This window comes from Prionailurus bengalensis, chromosome D4 (genome assembly GCF_016509475.1).
Source record: "Prionailurus bengalensis isolate Pbe53 chromosome D4, Fcat_Pben_1.1_paternal_pri, whole genome shotgun sequence".
NCBI lineage: Eukaryota > Metazoa > Chordata > Mammalia > Carnivora > Felidae > Prionailurus > Prionailurus bengalensis.
The window spans coordinates 16,683,879-16,707,548 of NC_057359.1; the positions used below are offsets into that span (position 1 = coordinate 16,683,879).

A 23,670-nucleotide genomic window follows, 5' to 3' on the forward strand; every position below is an offset into this window, starting at 1 on the left:
CACTATACAGTCTGAACAGACTAGGACATCTCCTTTCGCTACTTTGGCTAGCCCTTGGGACTCATCCTCCTGCTGCATCAGTCTCTCAAATGGCCTCCATATTTCCAATTCTGACACCTTAAATCCACACTGTAACTGAGGGAATCTTCCTAGAAAGTAAATCTGCCCATATCCGACCACCTAAAAATCCTTCCTTAGTTTATAGTATAAAGTAAGGGACTCTCCATGACCTTGTCCTCATTCATAGCCTAGGGCAGTGAGGTCATCTTATCTATTTATTCCCCTTTGAAGGTTTAAAAGAAAAGATGTATTTATTTTTTTTATATGAAATTTATTGCCAGATTGGTTTCCATACAACACCCAGTGCTCATCCCAACAGGTGCCCTCCTCAATGCCCATCACCCACTTTTCCCTCCCACCCACCCCCCCATCGACCCTCAGTTTGTTCTCAGTTTTTAAGAGTCTCTTATGGTTTGGCTCCCTCCCTTTCTAACTTTTTTGTTCTTCCCCTCCCCCATGGTCTTCTGTTAAGATGTATTTTTTTTAATTTTTTTTTTTACATTTATTTATTTTTGAGAAACAGAGTGAGACAAAGTGTGAGCGGGGCAGGGGCAGAGAGAGAAGGAGGCACAGAATGTGAAGCAGGCTCTAGGCTCTGAGCAAGAGGTCAGCACAGAGCCTGACACGGGGCTCAAACTCACACACTGTGAGATCATGACCTGAGCCGAAGTCGGAGGCTCAACCGACTGAGCCACCCAGGTGCCCCTGTTAAGATGTATTTAAAAAGAAATCACATTCATAGCTTTTTAGAGCCTTTCTTTTTTTTTTTAATTTTTTTTTTAACATTTATTTATTTTTGAGACAGGGAGAGACAGCATGAACGGGGGAGGGTCAGAGAGAGAGGGAGACACAGAATCCGAAACAGGCTCCGGGCTCTGAGCTGTCAGCACGGAGCCCAACGCGGGGCTCGAACTCACGGACCGCGAGATCGTGACCTGAGCCAAAGTCAGATAGAGCCTTTCTAAAAATGTTTATTTTTGAGACGGAGAGACACAGAGTGCGAGCAGGGCAGGGGCAGAGAGAGAGGGAGACACAGAATCTGAAGGAGGCTCCAAGGCCTAAGCTGTCAGCATCGATGCCGACACGGGGCTTGAACCCACGAACTGTGAGATCATGACCTGAGCTGAAGTCAGATGCTTGACCAACTGAGCCATCTGAGCACCCCAGAGCCTATTTTTACTTGCATCATACCCTTACTCTTGACCAGCACTCTGCCACACAGTCCATCTGTGTTACCTCATGTAATCCTCAACACCTCTAAGGGGTATATCTATTTTTGTGTACATCTTGCAAATAAGAAAACAAAGACCCAGAGTAAATTGGCCCAAGTACATACAGCTAGTAAATAGCAGACGCAGGCCTTCATCCTGGCTCTATAGACTCCTATCTGGGTATGTGTCTCCTGGAAGACTGAGAGCCAGGCTGGCCCATGGAACTCAGTGAGCATATCGATAACGGAGGCAGAAGGTGAAGAAGAGGAACAAGGTAAGAGAAGGTCATCAAGCTCTGGCCTAAAGATATTATTTACGGAAAATAAAATTTTGTGGGCTCAAAAACCAATTCTATTTGATATTTTGTTCTCAATATAAAATTTGGTCTGAAATTCACTCAGCCACCTAAGTACATATCTACATAATATGGTATCATTTGAAAAGTACAGAAAAGGGCACCTGGGTGGCTCAGTTGATTGAGCATCTGACTTCAGCTCATGACATCAGGTCATGATCTCATGGTTTGTGAGTTCTAGCCCCACACTGGGCTCTGTGCTGACAGCTCGGAGCCTGGAGCCTGCTTCATATTCTATGTCTCCCTCTCTCTGCCCCTCCCCAGCTCACTCTCTGTCTCTATCTCTCAAAAAATTAATAAACATTAAAAAAAAGTGCAGAAATATCCATAGTGAACCATTTACAGAGTTCTTTGTGTAATTTAATTAAGGATTCACTATCTATCCATTTGGATATCAGAAAAAAATACATGCATTATTAGGTATAACATTTTATTTTGGGGCATCTGGGTGGCTCAGTTGGTTGAGCGTCTGACTTCAGTTCAGGTCATGATCTCTCAGTTCATGAGTTTGAGCCCCGCATCGGGCTCTGTGCTGACTGCTAACAGCCTGAAGCCTGCTTCGGATTCTGTGTCCCCCTCTCTCTGCCCCTTCCCCGCTCATGTTCTGTCGCTCTCTGTCTCTCAATAAAAATTTAAAAAGATATTTTTTAAACATTTTATTTTTAACTGTTTATTTATTTTTTGAGAGAGGGAGAGAGAGAATGAGCAGGGAGGGGCAGACAGAGAGGGAGAGAGAATCCTAAGCAGGCTTCATGCTGTCAGCACAGAGCTCAACGCAGGGCTTAAACTCACAAACCGTGAGATCGTGACCTGGCCCAAAATCAAAAGTCAGATGCTTAACTGACTGAGTCACCCAGGTGCCCCAGGTATAACATTTTATAGCCAGGTCCGTGTATATTTGAAAATGAAGGAACGCCTTTAACTTCTGTCAATTTGCTTTGGTTACAAAAACAATTCTGTGTTGTTGTTTTTTTTTTTAAATGCATATAACAATGCAGTCTTCCATATTTTAACACAATGCCATGTATGCACAATTATCAGTACAGCCATGATGGCTTTGATCCCACAGTTTCTGAATATGTTCACTTTCTCCAATACATTTTCTCTTTCCTCAAATCTCTCAGCGGCCTCCCTGCACTGACCCCCCAAATCACACATACCCACAGGCACCATCAGGTGGTCCCCTGGCCTCGACAGCTGTGTGCCCGCATCCTCCTGAACACTGGCCGTACTCTCTCCAGGCGCCCTGTTTGAGGGAGATGCCCAGGGCCTGCAGTAAACCGTTCCTCGGCGACTGCACTTCAGCAAATCACCTCCTCCCTCCTGTTTCTGCAGCTTCTCCCTTGCTGGTGAATCATTTCCAGGACCACACGCGTTTATTTTGTTATCTCCATATGAAAGCAAAACAAGAGAACCTCACCTGTCCTCATCTCCCCAGTGCAACCAGGACGCAGCCCTCGACCTTCTCCAGTCTTACCTGCTGCTCATGGACGCACCTTGCTGCCTCAGGCATCTGCATTTGCTGTTCCTTCAATCAGGTGTGCCATCCCACTGGATGTCTCTGCCTGGCCCTCCCCTCTCTGTTCCCCACTCTGCGACTCCGCAGTGACCTCCCTGCCCCAGACTACCCCAAGGAGTCCAACCCAACCCCCAACTCTGGCAGACCCCTCCCCAACATCATTTTCTATTCCCTTACGCAACTTTATTTTCTTCATCGCTATTTAACTGACATCGAATTACATATTTGTATGTGTTTCCTTGTTTGTTATGTGTCCTCCACCCCCGCCCTCTTATTGGTCTGCCTGCACACACTAGAACACAAGTCCTACAAAGGCAGGGACTCTTGTCTCTTATTCATCATTTATCACTGGTGAATGGAAGAGCGTCTGGAATACACATAGTAGGTCCTCAATGAATCCACATCAATTCCATAAATATTATACACTGACAAAAAAAATTTTTAGAGAATCTAAACTTCTGGGTTTTAAAAATACATCTTTCTACTTCTTTGGACATTTTAGTAGAATCAGGTTTGGAGAGCTGGAAAAAACATGTATCTTTTACCTTTCTGAGGTTACTCGGATTCGTTCCTCACAGCTGTAATTCAGTCTTTCCATCTTCTCGTGGAAGTATATTTCCACACACTGTTCTTCAAAGTCATGAAGTCTCTTCAGATCCTCCTCACTCAGGTAGAGTTCTGTGTAAATAAGTATGGCACATTAAAAAAAAATCATAATTTGCCTTTAACAGGAAGCTGATACTGAGTAGGCGGGGCTTTTCTCCCACTTGTGTTGAAAACTCTATGAACTGGAGCTCGCGCGATAAAACTTTGCTGCTCTATCACACCAAATTCTTAATATTAACGGAGAGGCAGTGTGTAGAAACAAATAGAAACACCAGATTGGATCTTGCCTATTTGTTGTATAAACAGGCATGGTCATTTGAACAGGACTCATGTGGAACAGACACTCTGTTCAATATGCTCATAGGTTAGAATGTCTCTACCCATTTACAAAAATCTGCTACATTTATATGCATATGGGTAAAGAATCTGGTTGCCTCCCCCTCCTCTGCCAACTGTTTTGTCTATCAAAATGACAATAAGTAACCTGTAGGTTAAATCAAGGTTAGATGAAATCCAAGTCTGTTAAATTAATCCAGCAAGTGTAAGAAAGTTTCATGTTGTTACACTGAGTTTGTACAACATAGTTTGAACTGCATAAGTTCACTTACACGTGGGGTTTTTTTCTCAGTAAAGAGTAAATACCATTTTTTGGTAAATACTGTAAATGTTTCTCTCCCGTAAGATTTTCTTAATAACCTTTTCCTTTCTCCAGCTTGCTTTATTATAAGTCTCAGTATACAGCACATATAATATCCACGGTATGTGTTAATTAACTATGTTATAAGGCTTCTGGTCAACAGTAGGCTATCAGTAAAGTTTGGGGGGAGTCAAAAGTTATATACTGATTTCTGACCATGCAGGGGGCTGACATCCCAACCCCAATGTTGTTCACGGGTAAATGGCACTAAGTTACTCTACTAGAAACAGAAACATTATTGCCAGTCAGTGGCTGAGGCTGTCCACCTTCCTTGACATAATTATAATTAACTCACAAAAAGCCACATCACTTCATGATATTATGAAACAATTCTGTGTCAGACTTTGATGACCACATTCCATCTACCACCTTGGCTCTCACTCTGATCTAACAGAAAAATACATTAGCTCTTGAGCAGGTTTCTAATACTTGGAAAATACATAAATGGTGTCGCAAAAAGGGTAAAAATTGGTGCATTCTCTTCCTTCAGTGGTATCACTTAACTTAGGGAAAAAAATAGAGTTCCCTCAAACTTATTAGAAATGCAAACATTCCATTATTTTCCAATAAAATAGGCAAAAATATTGATTTTATGGCATGAAAGAATCTCTCAGAACTAAAAAAAAAAAAAAATCCAGTATCCTCACTCACAAACTCTAAATGCCTGTTTGCATCAAAGAATCTCTTAAGAATGAGGAACTTTACAGTTGTTATGATTTAATCTTTCTGTGGATTCCTAAGAGCAAACAACCCAAGGACCAATCCCAGTGACAGCTGCAGCCTGCATGTGTGGAGCGTTCTTGTGACTCTCCGCCAGGTGGCACTGCAGCCCCAAATGCAAACGATCTTCAAAACAGGATGGGAAGAAGTTTCAGAAAAATTCAAGAATTTTCCGGAACTCAGAATGAACACACCTCCATGCTTCGGCAAATTTACTTTCGTTATATACCGGAATCACCCTATAAGCCCAGATGAAGGCAAGCCCCAAATGTGGCCAGACCCCAGCCAATTCCAGGATCTCTCAGGTGGTCCACATTCTACTGTTAACTTGCAGCAGGTTCACAGACAGGCCTGGGACGGCTCTCTGTTAGAAGCCTAAAGTTTAGAGTATAATTAGAAACCTTTAAATTAACTTCATTTGTGCTTTGGCTTCCTTATAAAGGCTGAATCTCTTGGGGGGCAGCGGATGGAAAAGAAAAATAAATCTCCGAAGTGACTCAAGAGGAGAAAAATACTTCACTGAGCCAATTACCAGCAAGAAGAAAAGCATATCATCCTATCAACCTTGTAATGACACCTGTCCCCCTAAAAGCCCATAGAAATGTATAAATAGTGTGCAATCCATTATCTGAAACTCCTGGAACCAAGTGTGTTTTAGAATTCAGAATTTTCCTTTTCTCAATTTAGAAAGGTAATACAGTACATATACCATAAATGCAGTAAAATACCTAACTGAGGCTAGGGCAGTACCCAAAAATCCAACACATTATTTCTGCAGCAAAATCAATGAATATTCACACTACAAGGGATAAAGACAATAAATGGCTTCACATTAGTTCCATCAGCCTCTTTTATCCCAATGAGTCTCTAACTTAAGAAGGGGAAAAAAAGCTTTCCATTTTCAGGCGTATTTTGGATTTAGGCATTGATATAAAGGATTGTGGATTTATGCCACCCATTTCCTTTATATTCAGGGACTATCTAAAAATGGGCATGGCACCAATTGTGAAATTGCTTGAAAGGAACTACCAAAAGATCTGCAAAACCACAATAAGAAATGTTCTATTATAACAGTTAGTGTGACAGTCATATCGTGCAGGTTAAGCTACGAATCAGCAAAATTAACCAGGAGATTCTCAAAATATGTAGACTTAAGCACTGCAAAATAAATAAATACATAAATATATAAGAAAAGTAAAGAAAAATATAAAAATGAGACTCCACATTTCCGCATCCTGAATTGTTCTTGAAAAATGAAACATTCATACAGAATCACCTCCATTCTCAGTAGATTAGAGAACCAGAGAATCAGGACTCTGGTTAACAAGTGAGGCTGTCTTATCTCTTCCCCTTACTCCACAAGACCTTTTGTAATCCCTTTCTATGTCAATCCTGTCTTCCACAACAGGGAAATGAGTCTGGGTCACTGTGACTACTCCCTAGGAGTTATTCTAATGCCTTTCCAAGTAAGCAGAGAAAACAAGGTTTTCTAGGCAACAGAAAGCCTTTGCACACTTACGGGGAAATTTTGTCCCTACCTATTTCTTTCTTTCGAAGTATCGGTTAATCTGGGCAAACGTACCACAACCACATGATGGAATCAATGTATTTACTCAGATGCAGGTCCTCTATTTACTTAGACCCAAGTCCTTAGCAGACACTCGATCATCAGTGAAGTCCTAGAGCCTTCCATCCTGTGCCCGGAATTTAACTGACAATGTTCCAGCGTGTCTTCACGTTGGATCTCCACTCTTACTCTCATCCTAGTGCCCCACCGATGAAAACTTACTTAATCCAACATCACCCTCGTCTTGGTCATTTGGAGCTCGATGATGGCAAAGACGGCGAAGGAGGAGTCCCACATGGCTCAGCAGGATGAAAGGTGGTGGCAGCCAAGGCTTCTTGTGATAAGTCATGATGTAGCGATAGCGATTGTACTTCCATAGTTTATTGGAAATGGATTTCATATCCACGTAAACATTACTGCAAGTTGTAGTTAAGACAGGGATAACTTTTTAATATGGCATCCTGAAACATCACAGATCGTTTCTCTACTTTCCAACTTTTTGATTGGTTCACCTGACCTTCCCAGCCTTAGCCAATAAAGATAATATCCATTGCCTTTGTGATTCTTCTTCCACCCCAAAAGATACATTAATCACCTTCTACAGTAAAATATGCTAATCAGAATAAACAAAAAATAGGAAAGACAATCAGAGAGAAAATGCTAATGTTTTAAATGCAATGAACAGAAACTGAAACTTTACACCATTTTTGGTACACCATCTCTTCTCACATAAGAAGTTCTTTTCAGTCCATAATTCACCATTCACAGTAACTACTGTTAATGTTTCTATTATCAGCCTTATGAAGAGATTCTCCTCATGTCAAACATGAGAACTGATAGAATAATCCTAGTTAAAACACACCCAAAGGAAAGAATGGTAATGAAGAAGCGACAGGGAAGAAAAATGAATTCACCCTAAAATAATCAATAAGGGCACCTTCTATGTAGAAACTAAACAAAATTACTTAGATTAACTTTACAATGAAGGTAATCCCTTATCAATAGGCTACCTTAGATGATCCCTTTTACATTAATTTTAATATATAGATACTAGGGTAAATACTGATATTATAGAACTGTCCATGAAGTTGTGGTAGGTGGTACACTTACTCCAAAACACCATATCATCCCTAATTACTTAACTTTAAGTCTATAACACGATAAGTGCAGGGAGAGGACACAATGGAATGTCTATCTTAACATTCTGCTCAGGCTAATATAAAGTTTGGCTTTTATAGAGAAAGATGGCAAAGTGGCACTTGAGTAGGACAGGAGAAATTAGCCAGTAAAAAGACAGGCAGCCCTAAATGTGAGCGATCATAAAAAGAAGGAACCAGAACTATCCTGGAGAAAGCCAGCTCAGAATAAGAGGGAGGGGGAAGTTTCACAGAATCCATAAAGTGGATGATGGAAAGATAGAAAACTCGGTTTGGCAGAAGAGACTCATAAATATGGAGAACAAACTGAGGGCTGCTGGAGGGGCTGTGGGAGGGGGGATGGGCTAAACGGGTAAGGTGCATTAAGGAATCTACTCCTGAAATCATTGTTTCACTATATGCTAACTAAATTGGACGTAAATCTTTAAAAATAAAAAATAAAATTAAAAAAAAAGAAAGAAAGAAAACTGGGTTTGCTTTGGTTTTGTGAGAAGGGGGTGGGTACAGAGAGAATCCTAAGCAGGCTCTGTTCTCAGTGCGGAACCCAATGTGGGGCCTAATCTCACGACCATGAGATCATGGCCTGAACTGAAATCAAGAGTCGGACACTTAACTAATTGAGCCATCCAGGTGCCCCAAAAGATAGAAAACTGGGTCTTAACATAGTTCTCAAAGTGTGGTCTGAACCACAGCATTAGCATCACCTGAGGACATGTCAAAAATGTAAATTCATGGGCCCTAGCCCAGAACTACTGAATCAGAAACTCTAGCAGAGATGTAACATCAATCTGTGTCTCAGCAAGCCCTCCAGGTGATTCTCCTGCACCATCAGGTTTGAGAACCAGCAGGATTAAATGCCAGTCACTCCAAGTGTAACTACAGCCTGTCCACCAGCAGGTGGCAATCTTCACAGTGTATTTCAGGGTGGTGGGGGGGACGGGTTGTTTGTCTGTTTTTGTTTTTTTGTTTTTTGTTTTTTGTTTTTGTTTTTTGTAATTCTTGCTATGAAGAATTTAGAATGGGCACCTGGACAAGTAGTCATATCTGGGGTTTCTCAGCTCATTGGTCCTCAGGCTGTCCATCTCTAGAGAGAGACAACTGTCTATGTGAGGATTTCTCAACCTCTCTTTTGACACCTGCCATTTTTGAGAAGCAAAGATCTCATACCCACTCTAAATATTATTTGAAATGTCATAAATAATAGCTATACTAACTAAACACCAGGATATGCTAGACATTTATAAAATGGTGGGACTAAAAGAGATGACAGTTACATAAGCTTGTAACAAACAGAAAGGTACATCTTCCCATATATTTGCAACAACAGTCATTTTTTTAGTATTCTGATTTATTTTGCTCCCCTCCAGCCCTTTGCTCCCCTATTTTCTTTACTTATATTCCACTGCATTGGTTTCTCTTCTTTTATATTGCCCTCTTCAGTGGGGTAATCAATGAATAAAATACTAAGCACACTGCCTGGCATAAACGAGGCATTCAAAAAATACTAGTTTCCTCCCATCACTTCACTTGATTTCTTTTAACCATTGAACAAATATATTTATGCACTCTTTTTGGTACTTGGGAAAATTTTTTCAGCAAAAAAGACAATACGATATCTTGTCCTTGAGGCGCTTATATTCCAGTAGACAAAAAAGACAAACAGGGGGAAAAAAACATAAAATATAAAACTTGTATATACACAAGTGGGTACAAAGAAAGAAGAATAAGGGGGACCAGGCAAAGAGATGGCTGAAGGAAAGGGCGGTGTGCTTTCAAATGCCATCCTTAAGTTAGGTCTAATTAAAAAGGGAACATTTGAGCACAGGCTTGAAGGGGGTGAGGGAATGGGTCCCACTGATACCTGAAGGAAGAGCACTCCAGGCAGAGGGAACAGCAACTGGAAACACACCTGTGCTGGTTGAAAACCTATGGGTGTGTGTTGGGGGCGGGGGGGGGGGGGGGGCGGGCAGTGTGGTTGGAGGGGAAAGGGTTAAGGGAAGAGTAGTGTGATGTGTGATTTTAAAAGCAGCAGGAAAACCAACTCACCAGGGCTCTCTAGGTCATGGTAGGAATTGTGAAATGGGGACCCATTGAGGGTTTGGAGCAGAGTAGTGACACCATCTGACATATGTCTTTAAAGAGTCATTAGGGACAACTGTTGATACGAGTATATAGGAGCCAAAGACAGAAGCAGAGAAATAAGTAGGAGGCTCTCCAGTAGCAGTGGGGTGGTAAGAGGTGGTTGGATTGATGATCTATTTGAAGGCAGAGTCAACAGGAGTCCCTGGCAGTTTAGAGGTAGAGACATAAGTAGCATTAAGAATGACTCCAAGGCTTTTGATCTGAACAACTGGGGAAATGGAGATTTGATGGAAACTTGTGGTCTTCTCCCTAGATTTGAGAAAGACGACAAGTAGAATAAGTACATGCTGGCAAAGAGAGGAGATCAGGTGGACATTTAGAATTTTTAGAATTCTATTATACATCCAACCGGTAGCAGATAAGGGGGCAGTTGGAGCTGTAAGACTGCAGTTCAAGGAAGAGATTCTGGCTGGAAATACAAATTGGAATTTGTCAGCATTACAGGAAACTGACCAAGATCACCAAACGAAATGTAAATAAAAGATGAGCAAGGTCTGGGCCCAGGGAAGTTCCAAGGTTAAAAGGTTGAGGAGAAGGAAATGATCCAGAAAAGTAGACCGAGAAGAAATGAAAAGGGAGAAAGAGGAAGCAAAGAGGAAGACATACTGGAGCCAAGTAACGAAAAGGCATCAAGAAGCCCTCAGTCAGCTTTTAATCTCAGCAACAGTTATTCTTCCGCGATTCCAACTTACTACTTTACTACAATTCATGATCTCCTTTCATTCTGCTTTTATTACTCTCTCCATTTATTGTTTTTTTTTTTCCTTTTCTTGTGCTCTCTTCCCTTCCTACCAGTAGTTTCATGCCCATGTTTTAAAACCATAATGAAAAGGGGGAGAAAATGGCACACACAAAAACCAAAGGTTACATACCCAAAATATGAGAATCTACTCAAAACAACTGCCCCCATTTTGATTTAAATAAAATAACCATATTTAACTAAAATAACCTACTTGAAAAAAGCAATCAACAGGTTCACCATGATGATATACTGCACGAAGAGGTAGACAGCTTGGAGGAACGGAGTAAGAAAAGAACCAGGAGGGCAAGACGGATGGCTTGCACAAACTACAAATAAAGAATTTAACAGAATGAGAGATAAGATGAATCACAGTCCTATGGTTCTACACAAATATTTATCACATTAACTTAGCAGAATACCATAAATTTTTGACATCTTTAAGATCCAGATGAATATTTTCCAGATTGTTTTTTTACTCTGAGTATCTACAAGGGTTTGATTTCTGAACGATGCCAAAATCCCCAACACACCATCTATATCTGAAGCATAGACTTCTCCATATATCATCCAGTATGGCTCAAATACAATATCTCGAGCAAGGCTCCAAGATGGCAGTTGCTTTGGTGAAAGAATGGCCTTGCGTGCCACTCCAAAGCTCAGCAGGACGATGGCCATCATGATCACAATGTAGAACATGTTTGCGGTCTGCAAAATAACACAGCACAACCAGAACTTTACCTCTGATTTTAAATTTAGAACAAATCAAACACCAGCAGCATTCATAATCACACCTCCCAGTATTAAGACTGTCTAGTCATTGACCAAAATGCCGTAGTCCATGACTAGCTGGGTTTCCTTTGGCTAAACCATTTCCTTCTCTCTGCCACAGCATGTTTCATGTCAATGTCTGTCTAAAAACATAGATGTGTTGAGGGTGAAGAATCTGTGCTTAAACAAAAAATAGGGAGTATTCAAATTGGTCAAAGGAGTCCTTATCCCTAAGGTTATCTTCAGGAATCGATTAGAGACTGAGAAATGGATCAGGTCATGTTCATTTCACTTACTAAACGTACATCAATTCAACCCTTTTGTTCACTTATTTCATGAGTATTTCATGAGCTCCTCTGCATTTCTTAGCCTCCCTTCCACAAAGCTGGTACCATATGACCTATTCTAACCGATAGCCTGTGGAGTGGTGGTGAGTTATTTTAATTCCTGCCCAGAACAGTTAAAAGCTGTTAAACTTTCTCCATCCTTCTCATTCCCCACCACAGGAGACCTTGGAATCCATGTTATGTTGACATGGCACCGTCACAAGATAAAAAGATTCTGGATCCCTGAGTTATAGGGTAGAACTCAGTCCCCATGAACACTCATTAAACTTTGCATTAGGGAGAAATAACTTGTGCTAAGTCACCGAGATGTATCAGTTACCTCAGCACAACCTATCTGATAAATATCAATGCCACCAAGACCAGAGAACATTTCTGGTTTAAAAATATAAAGAAAGGGGCGCCTGGGTGGCGCAGTCGGTTAAGCGTCCGACTTCAGCCAGGTCACGATCTCGCGGTCTGTGAGTTCGAGCCCCGCGTCAGGCTCTGGGCTGATGGCTCAGAGTCTGGAGCCTGTTTCCGATTCTGTGTCTCCCTCTCTCTCTGCCCCTCCCCCGTTCATGCTCTGTCTCTCTCTGTCCCAAAAATAAATAAATGTTGAAAAAAAAATTAAAAAAAATATATATATAAAGAAAAAAATTTTTAAATACAAGTGTAAACAAAGGAAAATCTGTCTTTGGAGTCCTAGAGGTTCTCCCTCTTCTGTTCTCCTTTGTTCAAGCACTACCCTTCTCTCTCCAGAACTTGCCCCTTCCCTGCCAGTGAGTATTCCAGAAGGAAAAGCCAAAGATGGAGAGTACTAGGAGAGTACTAGGAGAGTACTTCCTAGAGGGTGGGTCTCAGGTCCCTAAGCCAGTTGGAGAAGGCTAACCCAACTGCACAGCAGGCTCAGATGACAGAGCCGGATGGTCCAGATTTGAAACCTGACTCCCCTACTTATGCCCTGGGGAAATTTACTTAATCTCCATTTCCGTGTATGAAAAATATGGACAACAGTAACAGTGCCTATCTTATAATGTTATTTTGAAGATTAAATGAGTTAATAGGTACAAGTACTTAGAACATAGTGTAGCCCATAACGCGTACTACTTAAGAGTTGGCTGGGGGTGAGGAGAAAAAAGATGCATTGAAAGTGTTAGCAGAAAATATTACTGGTGGTAGCCTCACACAAATCTGACCTTCGAGAATCACTGTGCTCAGAGACACACTTGATTCAATCACATCTTCTGGCCGTAACCAAAAGGCTAATAAGTGGAGTCTCCTAATCAACCACCCAATATACTCTGCAAGGACATTTGTTAAATATGAGTTTGTGGTTATAAAGAAAGCAGAGACAAAATGAGCTCAATGTCTGTGCTTCTATAAACAATTCTAAAGGTTGAACTACTGGATGTGAACCATGAAAGTAGGCAAAGTCATTAAAAAGGACTCCAGAACACACAAACAGATCGTACTCACCATTTTTGCAATCATGGTCACATATGGACCTACGTGTTGATTCACGGCAAAGAAGTCCAGGAGCCGTGAGAACCAGAATATGATGTCTATGCAGTAGATTAGTCTTCCCGCTGTGTGCAAAGGAGGGTCGCCCCACCGAAGGCCAAAACCAACTGAAAACAGGCCAATAGCCACAGTTTCTATTAGGTTCCAGTACTCACTAATCCATACCTTCACCTTTTGAGTAAACTTCCCAGGTTCTGAAATACAGACCTAAAAGAAGAAAGAAAGAGGGAAATTTAAAGAATGGAGTGTGACCCAAGGGGCTCATAATACTGTTCTTTGGTACATCAACTGCTAGCTTAGAGAATGATTTGAACCCCAACCAAACCTTAGATCACAAGGGTATTTTAGAGCCTTCAGTTATCCTTGGCCAATGAATTATTAAAACGATTCTATAAATGTGTTTTAATGTCACCAGCTATTTGAAAAACAAACCAGAAAAAAACAAAAAAGAATACGTTTTCCTAGCTTTCATTAATCCTAAGCTAACACAGGGGGCCACCAAGACATTCAAAAACTCAGTATTACAGTGGATCTATTACAGCTACCTTTCTGTTTTCATGAGGGAGAGCCAGTACAGAGGAAACTGGTTTGAAACCAAGGAATCCTATAATCGAGTCCTGCTACCACTACTTAGTGAGTCGTTGACAAATCACTAAGAATGCCATATTAGAAGTCGCTAGTATAAGAAATTACCCCTGCAAAAGAATATCAGACAAATTCAAACGTAAAGTCATAAACTTATTTTTCCCGAAGCATAAAAAATGGTGGCATTCTCCTGAATTGTTTTCTATAAACTCCACGATACTGACTGGCAGGCGATACAGGTATAATTACTAAGAATACATTCACTTAGTATACAGTGTTTGTCATATTAGCTCCAGGACAAAATGAATGTATGCGAATGCATATACATAGAGACACATATACACTGACATGTAAAACAAAGTTATAGCTGCATATGATTATAGTTAAAACTGCATGAATGTTACCTCTGGGGTTTTTTTTTTAAGCGACTCGCTTGCAAAACCAAAAATGAAAGTTTTGTTTTGTCTTTTGGACTACTTGCCTCAGGGATTCTCAGTTTCAATTTTCAAAGGTGTTTAGGAAAATAATTCAAAAGCCATCAATGAATTCTTTCCTTATTGCACAACTCTGGCCACTTATTTGCCTACTGTAAAATGAGGCTGACAAGGAACAGTAATGGTAGGCTATAAAAGTCAATCTAATTAAAAAGAAAAAAACTTTCTGGGAAATCAAACAGTTGGAGGGTCTAACAACAATTAGATAGCCTCACTCTAAGACGGATAAACACACTTGGACGTCTTTAAAAATAACTGCTTTCAAAGAGCAGCAACCAGCAGTAAGTCTTTGGCAAGGATTAAGGGTTGAGATCAGAGATCTTCCCCTAAATACCCTTTCTATCCCAAGCAAATCAGGATCAGCATTGCCTGTCTCGCCCCCACCCTTGCTGTATCTGTCCGTTTTCATCACGAGCCCAAAACACCTCTTCCTAGAGGTGGAGAAGACAAAGGTAGAAGGGGCGACTCACCTCCCTGACCTTCTCAATGGCATTGGTGAAGATATAAATGATAACAAGCCACTCTTGCACGCTGGGCTGGGGCTGCATCTCCACCAACACAGTGTAAGTGAACAGCATGAGGAATGCCAAATATGCCATCTATGAGGGGGACACACATTCCCTGGACATGAGTGAGAGTCGTAATGGAGAATGCCAAGTAGACACAAACCGAGCCAAGCAGAGACACAAAGGAACTTCAACATGATAACATGGAAATATAACTTCCGTTTACGCAGAACCTGATTTCAAGGAAAGTACAAGAATGTACAGTTTTCTATGCCAGAATTTAATGAAAGCAATGAAGACCGCTGTTCCCAAATGGCATGGAATGGGGCACTGTCTCATCTTGTTGGCTCCTGACCAGAATTTCTGGAACCCGGCCCATGCCGACATGGACACCGTCAGGCTAACGACAAACCGAGAGAGAATCATACACTTTCCCCTCCCTGTAAGCATAGAAAACACGTGCCCCAGGTACACCAAGGAGCAGTATCAGTACGTGTCTATTTTCTAATGTAATAAAATGTGACATTAGCTTCTGCTGGGAGTTTTATTTTATGTTGATAAAAACATCCTGGTTAGCGGGAAAGTATCGTCCAACTGTGAGTCCTTGTAGTGAAAGACTGTTCACATTTTTATCTTCAGCACTCAAACTAACACATGGTAGACATTCAAGAAATGCATGTTTCATTTTTAACTATATATATTAAACCTAGATTTCCAATATCTTCAAAAAATTAAGACACACTAAGCACACACATATATAGACACATAGGGACTAATAGCTTTGTAATCTTTTCCAACGTTCTTATTATCTTAAGATATATTCCCAGAAGTAGAATCACTGGGCATACACATTTAAACCCGTGACAATGCTACTAAATTGCCCATCAGAAAGGCTTTACCAGTTTCCATAATCACCAACTATGCATCAGACCGTGCAGTTCTTTTAATGGCTTCAGTGACAATACATAGTGCTAGCTGATCGACAGATGTATTAAAGCCCCAGATCAATAGCGAGGGACGTGTGTGTGTGTGTGCGTGTGTGTGCGTGTGTGTGCGTGTGCGTGTGTGTGTGTGTGTGTGTGCTCATTTTCATTCTCAAGGAAGTGAATCATATTACTTTAACCTGAATCTCTATTTTCAGATCTTTCTGAGCTCTACCTAAGCTTGGTACATTACCCTCCCAGTAGAGTTCTATGCAGAGAATGGCCAAAACCACTTCTAACTACACAGTAGTCATTGTATATACCATGTGTGGTATTTGGGGAAGGCACGGTGGGTATTGCTGCCTATGAGATAAAGAGTTTAGAAAAGCAAGCACATAAGAAAGTTAAGGTAAATTCTGTTAATTCTATATTTCTCGAAGTTTATTCCTCAAAGTCTAAGCATGTTTGATGACCACTTAGACACATAATTTAAATAAATTTGTTCTATCAAGTAATCTTCTTTTTTTTTCCTTTTTGTCATTGGCTTCATGATGACCAAACACTAAATCACCGTAGATATTGGTAACATTGCCCCCTGATACTTTCTTTCTTTGCAACTCTTAAAAGATCCAAAAATGTTACATTTTTTCTTCTTCATCATCACATTTATAACAAGATACTGCTTCAGTAAAACACACACATCATAACCGAGCCATGTGACATCAAGTCAAGAACGTCTGTGTTCACTGCTAACACTGTCCATTATGGGGGGGCAGACCCAGGTGGATAATTTGTTCCATTTGTTTGTTAACTATGTGTTGTTGCTGTTCTCTTTGCTTAGCTTTACTCCTGTCCCTAAGAGTTCATTGGCTGGAGATTTCCAAGAACAGAAATACTTGAATACTTTTTTCTCAATGACATGACTATGGCTAAAAGTCTCTCAAAGCTACTATCAGAGACTTTGGGATATTTTGTTACACATTCACAAAAAATGGTGAAACCTCATCATTTGAAGGAAGATTTGATTTTTGAAAGCAGAACTATGTACATATTTAATAAGTATATGAAATACACGTTTGGATGTAAATATCTTGCAATGTAACACATTTAGATAAGTGTCCTTTTATAATCGCACTTCAAATGTTTTAGAAATACACAATTTGGCCAGGAGCAATTTAAAGTATAAGTAAGCATTAGAAAAATAAATGTTATTAAATAAATGTGAAAAGCACTCATTACATTTAAAGTGCAGTTACTGATTTCTCTGTATCACTACTATCAATATTAAATGTATTATTTATTTATAAATTTAACTTCTGCAATGTCATTGTCCTCCAAGGTGGAGGGGGGTGTCAGAAGAGGAAAATGAAATGAAATGAAATGAAATGAAGTGAAATGAAGTGAAGTGAAGTGAAGTGAAATGAAATGAAATGAAATGAAATAAAATAAAATAAAATAAAAAAGTTTTATTATTCTCTCTATATTTATAATCATATGTGATTGAAGACAAAAAGCAAACACTTTGCATTTTTTGTTCATATTACACATTACACCTAGAAATAAAAAATCAACTCAACTGCTTGATTTCTTTGCCCCAGATGAGAAAAGGATCTACAGCCATCACTTAATTCTACAACCACTACTGTTAATTGGCTGTTCCACAAAGTTTCACAGGCTCAGTCCCAGCAGAGCTACTAGGAAGCGCTCAGGAAAGAAGAAAATTCTTGTTCTTTTACTCCCATAGTAAGAGAGATTTGCTACAACCTGTCCTCACCTCCCTCCAATCTTCTCTCCTACCTCCTCTGTGATTCCCCTCATTTTTTGTTTCTTATCGCACTTCTACATTTTATCACAAGTTGGCAAACCAGGCATATCATTATCAAAATCATCATTAACTATTGACCATCATGAAGCCTATTTTTAATTGCTGCAATGAGACCAACCGTATAAAACCAAAACTTGACAATTGGAGCATTGTAGAACTCATAGATTTTCCTGGTCCATGGGAGGCTTTGGGGACCACTCTTTAAATCAAAGTGCTGATTTTCATCTAGTTTCTCATCAGGGCCTCTCTCCAAATCACGGTCTTTCTGCAAAATAAATAATCATTTACTGTCAGAGCCTTAACTAAAATCCTGATATTTGCAAACATCCAAAATATATAACTATTTATGAACATAATACATTAGAAATTAATTGGGCACCCACCTGCCAAATTATAATCTTAGTCTTGCGAGGAAAGAAAACTACGTGTATTGCATAAATCTCTGACTTTTGGGGAAGGAGCCCAAGAGATCTCTGAAATGCAAGCCAAGTATCCAATAATGAAACCTAGTCAGACCAAGAGTAGTTCCAAGGGTTTAAAAGTGGTCCCTGCTCCTATCCTGCTTAACCGCCTTTGTCAGTATTTTGAAACCTAAAGATATCGTAACATTCCCCTGAAATCATTAACAGATAATACAACTATCTCCATAATAGAGGAAGACAAAATAGACACCCATCGATGATGTATTTCCCAAGTCCTAGGAAAGTTGGGCACAGCGTGAGTTTTAGAATTTTGGCTTTGATAGCAGACATGTAGCCCTCATTGATGGCAGGGGTGCTGTGCCTAAAGTCCATGGACTCTCTGAGCTTCCAGGGTTCCTTGAATCCTCCTGCAACTATACGCCAGGATTTGTGTTGTACATGCAAATATTTCCAAGGAAAGCATCAAATCTTTCACCAGTTTCTTACAACAGATGTGTCAGTCCAAAGGGGTTAACCCTTGTAGGTGATGAGCAATAAGCATCTGTGTGGCAGACAAGGGGATGCATGACCGTGACTACACAGGTGTGCACACAGGATAAAAGCCTTGTAAAAAGTGGGGGGAAAGAACTGAAAAGAAAAGAAAGTATTACTTGTAGCCTGGTTGTTTTGGGGAAGAGGGAACTTAGGAATGGTAAAAGAGAAGCAAAGAGATGTCACCCTACTCTATAAAGGTCTGTGTGGTCCTAATTTTTAAACAGGAAATGCATTCCTTTCGTGACTTTAAAAAATATTAAATGAAAAGAAAGCCATGTTCTCTGATGCTTCTTTGACAAGTACGTTTCTCATCCTATCCACCAAAGATCTCTCTCTAGTTGTCACACCTGCAAGACTGGTATGATTTTACAAGACAAGGAATAAACGAAGTGTTGCTTGAAATGTCCATAAAATTGAGAAAATGTAATTTTTGAGGCCTCTGGCTTCTAGATGGGTTATCTCAGTGTCTGATTGATGGCTGTCATTCACATCACTTTGGGCAATGAAATTGGGGTTGTGACTTAAAAGTATAGGAACTGATCTGGTTCCTAACAGGTATGGACCAGCCCAGAGTTAAAATAGCTTAGAACCAATAAGAAAAGTCATCATTTACTGTGATTTTAATGACATCAGTACCACTTTAAGAAGACCCCAGAAAGCAATTTAAGTAATGACTTTGTGAGTAAATAATCTCTCTTATTATTTTTTTCTAGGAATTTCTCATTAGGTCTTACTTACTCTTGACAATTTGGTATGCGTTATAAAGCCCTAATTGGGCCTCTCTCTAAGTTGAATTCAAAGACACCCAACTACCATGAGGAAGACAATGTGAGAATATAAATTCAGATTCAAGACTTTCCTTCCTGCACCCTTACAAGAAGGTAAACATAAAAATGTTTCACTTAGCTAACTTTTTTTCTATTTAAATCTCAACATCATCAATCAAATGGTCTCTCTCTCTCTCTCTCTCTCTCTCTCTCTCGCCCCCTTCCTCTCCCCCTTTTCTCTCCCCTGTCCTCTCTCCCTCCTCTTTCTCTTCCTCTCAAAGGAATCTGCTATCAGCAGGCACACAGGATAAAATTATAACTACAACAATCAACTCTACTAAAATTCATACCTATTTTCCATTGTATTACTATCATCTTCCCCACTTAATGATGGTCTGATCAAACACATTATTGTTCAACTTTCGAAAACATTTTTTCATTGTAGTTTATCAACATGTCTAAGAACTAAACTCCTCTTTCTCCTTCCAAACCTGCTCCTTTTCCAAATATTCCCATATCCTTTCAAGATGCCCTTGTTTTAACCATCAACCTCTTGGTCGTATTTGCTACCTCCCTTTCATTCATGCTCCATGTTCAAACTCTATTTGATTCTTCACTTAAGATTTCTCTTTTCCTCTCTATGCCCATCGCTGCTAACTCTGGCCAAAGCCCGTAATCCTCCTCATCTGGATGGTTACACCAGGCTATGTTCTCCCTGTTTTCAGCCTATCTTCCTGCCACGTCATCCTCTACGCTGGAGGCAGAATAATTTTCCTAATGGTCAGAGCATCTTGCTACTGTATCACATACATCCACGGGGTCTCCATTACCTACAGAAAAAATACCACATTCCCTCATAGGATATACAAGAGTCTCCATGATCTAGCCTCAATCTACTTTCCCAGCCATACCCACAAATATTTCCTCCTTGTCCCATATCCACTCTAACCTGGGCTCTAGCCAAGCCAAGGAACATACGATGTTTGACACATGCCTTGCAATTCCTGCCTCTGGGCCCCTACCTACTATCTGTCCTTCCACAGAAATGCTATTTCCACATAAGTCCATCTTAACCACTACCTCATTCATGAAGCCGCCACCAATTTCCAATCCTCATTGACTGACACCAGAGGAGAAGAATCTTCTTCTTCTAGGTAAGGCATTCTGCCATCTTGCTATAATTTGTTCCTAAGAAAGCTCCTGTCATCAAAAGTCATGCTTTCAAAGGGCTAGCAGCTAGATAGATTAAACTTCTGATGGCAAAGTTAGTTTACTGTAGAGACTTCAGTAAGGACTTTTATAAAACCTCATGAAGCAGATGCAGTGGGTGAGTCTACACAGCTTCAGAACAATGGCCTTCCTTTTCCTATCACTGGTGGTACTTTCGTTACATTCGTTATCACCCACTATTACCACAAGGACAAACTACAAAGACCTGCTAAAAGAGCATCTACCTGTCTTCACTTTTCTCCCAAAATATAGAACACAAATTGTGTTCTGCAACTTATCAAGCATATTATATTTAATCAGCATTGTGAAATCTTACCATCTCATCAAATGCTGACTCTCTGCTTAGCAAAATTCCAAACACAAAGCAGGTAATCAAAAACTATTGCTCTAGTGAAATTCATAGACAAGAGAACATTGTTACTATGATTATAATCCATTCAGAACAGAACAAATTGAAACATTTTCTAAAAAATGCTTTAAATTGAATAATGCTGAGGTATCGCAGGTACTCTGCCTGATTATAAGCCCCATGGTGGCAGAAGCCACCATGCAGTGTCCCCAGAACATTGTATCTTATCTGGCACATTGGAGGTGGCCATTAAATATTAATTTAATTGATAAATTGATATGGCCATGTCCAAAGCATCCAGGTGGGCAATTGTTATAAACAGAACCACTACAGTACAGCCAAAGTTTAATTTTTCAGGGAATTGTGAGAACGTACCATATTTTTCAATGTTAAGAGCACAGTTAATTGCCACTTAAGGAAGGACTTCCTATTCTAAAAGTTCCCCTCTGAGAATGACTACTTAGTGGAATGCTCCAGCTATCTACAATGCCTTAAGTGTTTGTGGGAGCTTAGCTTTCCGTGAAACCTGTAAGAGCCAAAAGTGAAGTTACATCCGCTTGCAAAGTACTATTTGCTACCAACCGCCAACATATTTATACACGTGTTTATAGATAAGTAGGTGGGTGAATGGATGGATGGATGGATAGATAGATAGACAGATAGATAGGTAGATAAGCAGCTTTCTCCATTGTTCCCTTCAATAAACCAACTCAGTGTGAACATATAAATGAGCAAATTCAAACAAAATATCTCACATATGAAGACTTCATTCTATTTCTAAAGGTGTTAAGCCAACACTGCATTTCTTATCTTCCCTTAAAAAAACACTTAAAATGGTCTGTGCTTAGTAACCATATCATCTAGCCAGTACAGTCACAATTGCAACAACTTGATTAGCCCAGCTTGGCAAGCTAATTGCTCACGCATTCCACAGAGGTTAGAATGCACCTGTCATCTTATACTCTGAGAACCCCAGATAAAACATCAGTCTTAGCAAAGTGAGGATGGAAGGAAGGGAGAGAGGGTAGAGGAGAGGAATACATATATACCCAAACAGGCATGAGAGTCAAAATATTTAACAACTGATCTGATAGGGGCATTAACCAATCAGAATGGATGCTCACCCAATCAAAACAGATGTCAGCCATACCCGCTAATTATAATTATTTTGAATTTGATACTTATTGAATACATTTTTAGATACTATAACAAATACGTCACAAGTGCAAAAGCATACCCAAAAAAGATGCTAACTAAAGATGCCTCATTAAAATATTAAGTACCACAGAAGACGGTCACTGCACCTACAGTAATAAGTTTATAAGTAATGATCCAAGTTGAGACAAAAAAGCAAAAAATACGTGCACAGACAGAATACTGGGGACTTTCCAATGAAGACAGGTTGCAAGAGCAGTAGCTCAAGTTACTCAGGAAAGCATATACAGCTGGGAACTCATGTAAAATTAGTTGGTCACTGGATATAACGAATGTAAAAAAAATTGTGCAGTGAAACAGTAAAGATAATGCAAATTCTAAACCTGCATCTTAACAAATAAAGATTCTTAAGGATATGAGGCATTTCTCATTGTAACTTTAGAGAAACAGTAACTCTATTTATTCTACTTGTCACAAGGGAAAATGAAAAGTGAAGCAGCCATCAAGGCAGAATAAAGACTCTATTTCCCAAAGAAATGGGATATTTTGCTTAATCATATATGGGGGTTAATTAGACATATCATACATGCTATGCCTGATCATAGATAATATGACTAAGATTGTTAAATAAGTTGTTTCCTAAACAAATTTTGGGAATGTGTACATTTGTGCAGGTGTATGAAAATGTGTACGAATGCATATGAAAGCTTAGTTCCTGGGGATATTGTACTAACCGTATAAGCACTTTCTTTGGCATTGCTGGCGTTCTGGTCACCATAATACCACGCAAACTGGAAGTCCTGGGATTGGGGAACATGTGACATCTCTGCTTTGCTTTTAAATTCCAATGACAAAATGGTGGGTGGAAAAAGAATACTTATGATGATCTTTGAAAGAAAATAAAGCAAAATAAACAGTAAGAGTTACACAAGTCACAAGTATTAGCCAAGTAACAAAATGAAGATTTTCACGTACATATAGTGTCAGACCTATCCCCAATTCAGTTGATAACCTGATTCGACATGTACTTGTTGACTCAATTCCAATTCTAGCAGTGTCTCTCTCAGAAATACTCATAAATACAAGTGCATGTGTATAGGGATGATTGTTGCAGGGTTATGTGTAATAGCAAAAAACCTATGTCAACCTGGGGTACCTGGGTGGCTCAGTCAGTTGAGCGTCTAACTCTTGATTTTGGCTCAGGTCATGATTTCACGATTCGTGGGATCGAGCCCCGTGTCGAGCTCTACACTGACAGTACAGAGTTTTCTTGGGATTCTCTCTCTCCCTACCTCGCTCTGCCCCCTCTCCCCTGTCAAGTAAATAAATAAACTTAAAAAAACGTCTATGTCAACCTAAATATCCATCTCCAAAGGGAGGATAGCTGGTGTAGGACAACCTAAGAGTGGAATATTATGCAATCATTAAAAAGATAAAGGCAATTTTTAATATAATGAAAAGATATCCAAGTTATATTGTTATGTGAATA

General features: G+C 39.9%; 1 protein-coding gene across 1 annotated transcript in view; it reads right to left on the reverse strand.

Moving 5' to 3' along the window:
- The window catches only part of TRPM6 (transient receptor potential cation channel subfamily M member 6), a 179,856-nt gene that overhangs the window by 57,969 nt on the left and 98,217 nt on the right, over nt 1–23,670 (reverse strand). The window contains exons 18-25 of the mRNA XM_043567071.1: nt 22,916–23,068; nt 17,843–17,989; nt 14,941–15,069; nt 13,347–13,598; nt 11,307–11,481; nt 10,988–11,102; nt 6,958–7,151; nt 3,691–3,823 (exon numbers count right to left, since the gene is read on the reverse strand). Of these exons, the coding sequence (XP_043423006.1) occupies nt 3,691–3,823; nt 6,958–7,151; nt 10,988–11,102; nt 11,307–11,481; nt 13,347–13,598; nt 14,941–15,069; nt 17,843–17,989; nt 22,916–23,068 (1,298 nt within the window). The remainder of the gene's footprint in view (nt 1–3,690; nt 3,824–6,957; nt 7,152–10,987; nt 11,103–11,306; nt 11,482–13,346; nt 13,599–14,940; nt 15,070–17,842; nt 17,990–22,915; nt 23,069–23,670) is intronic.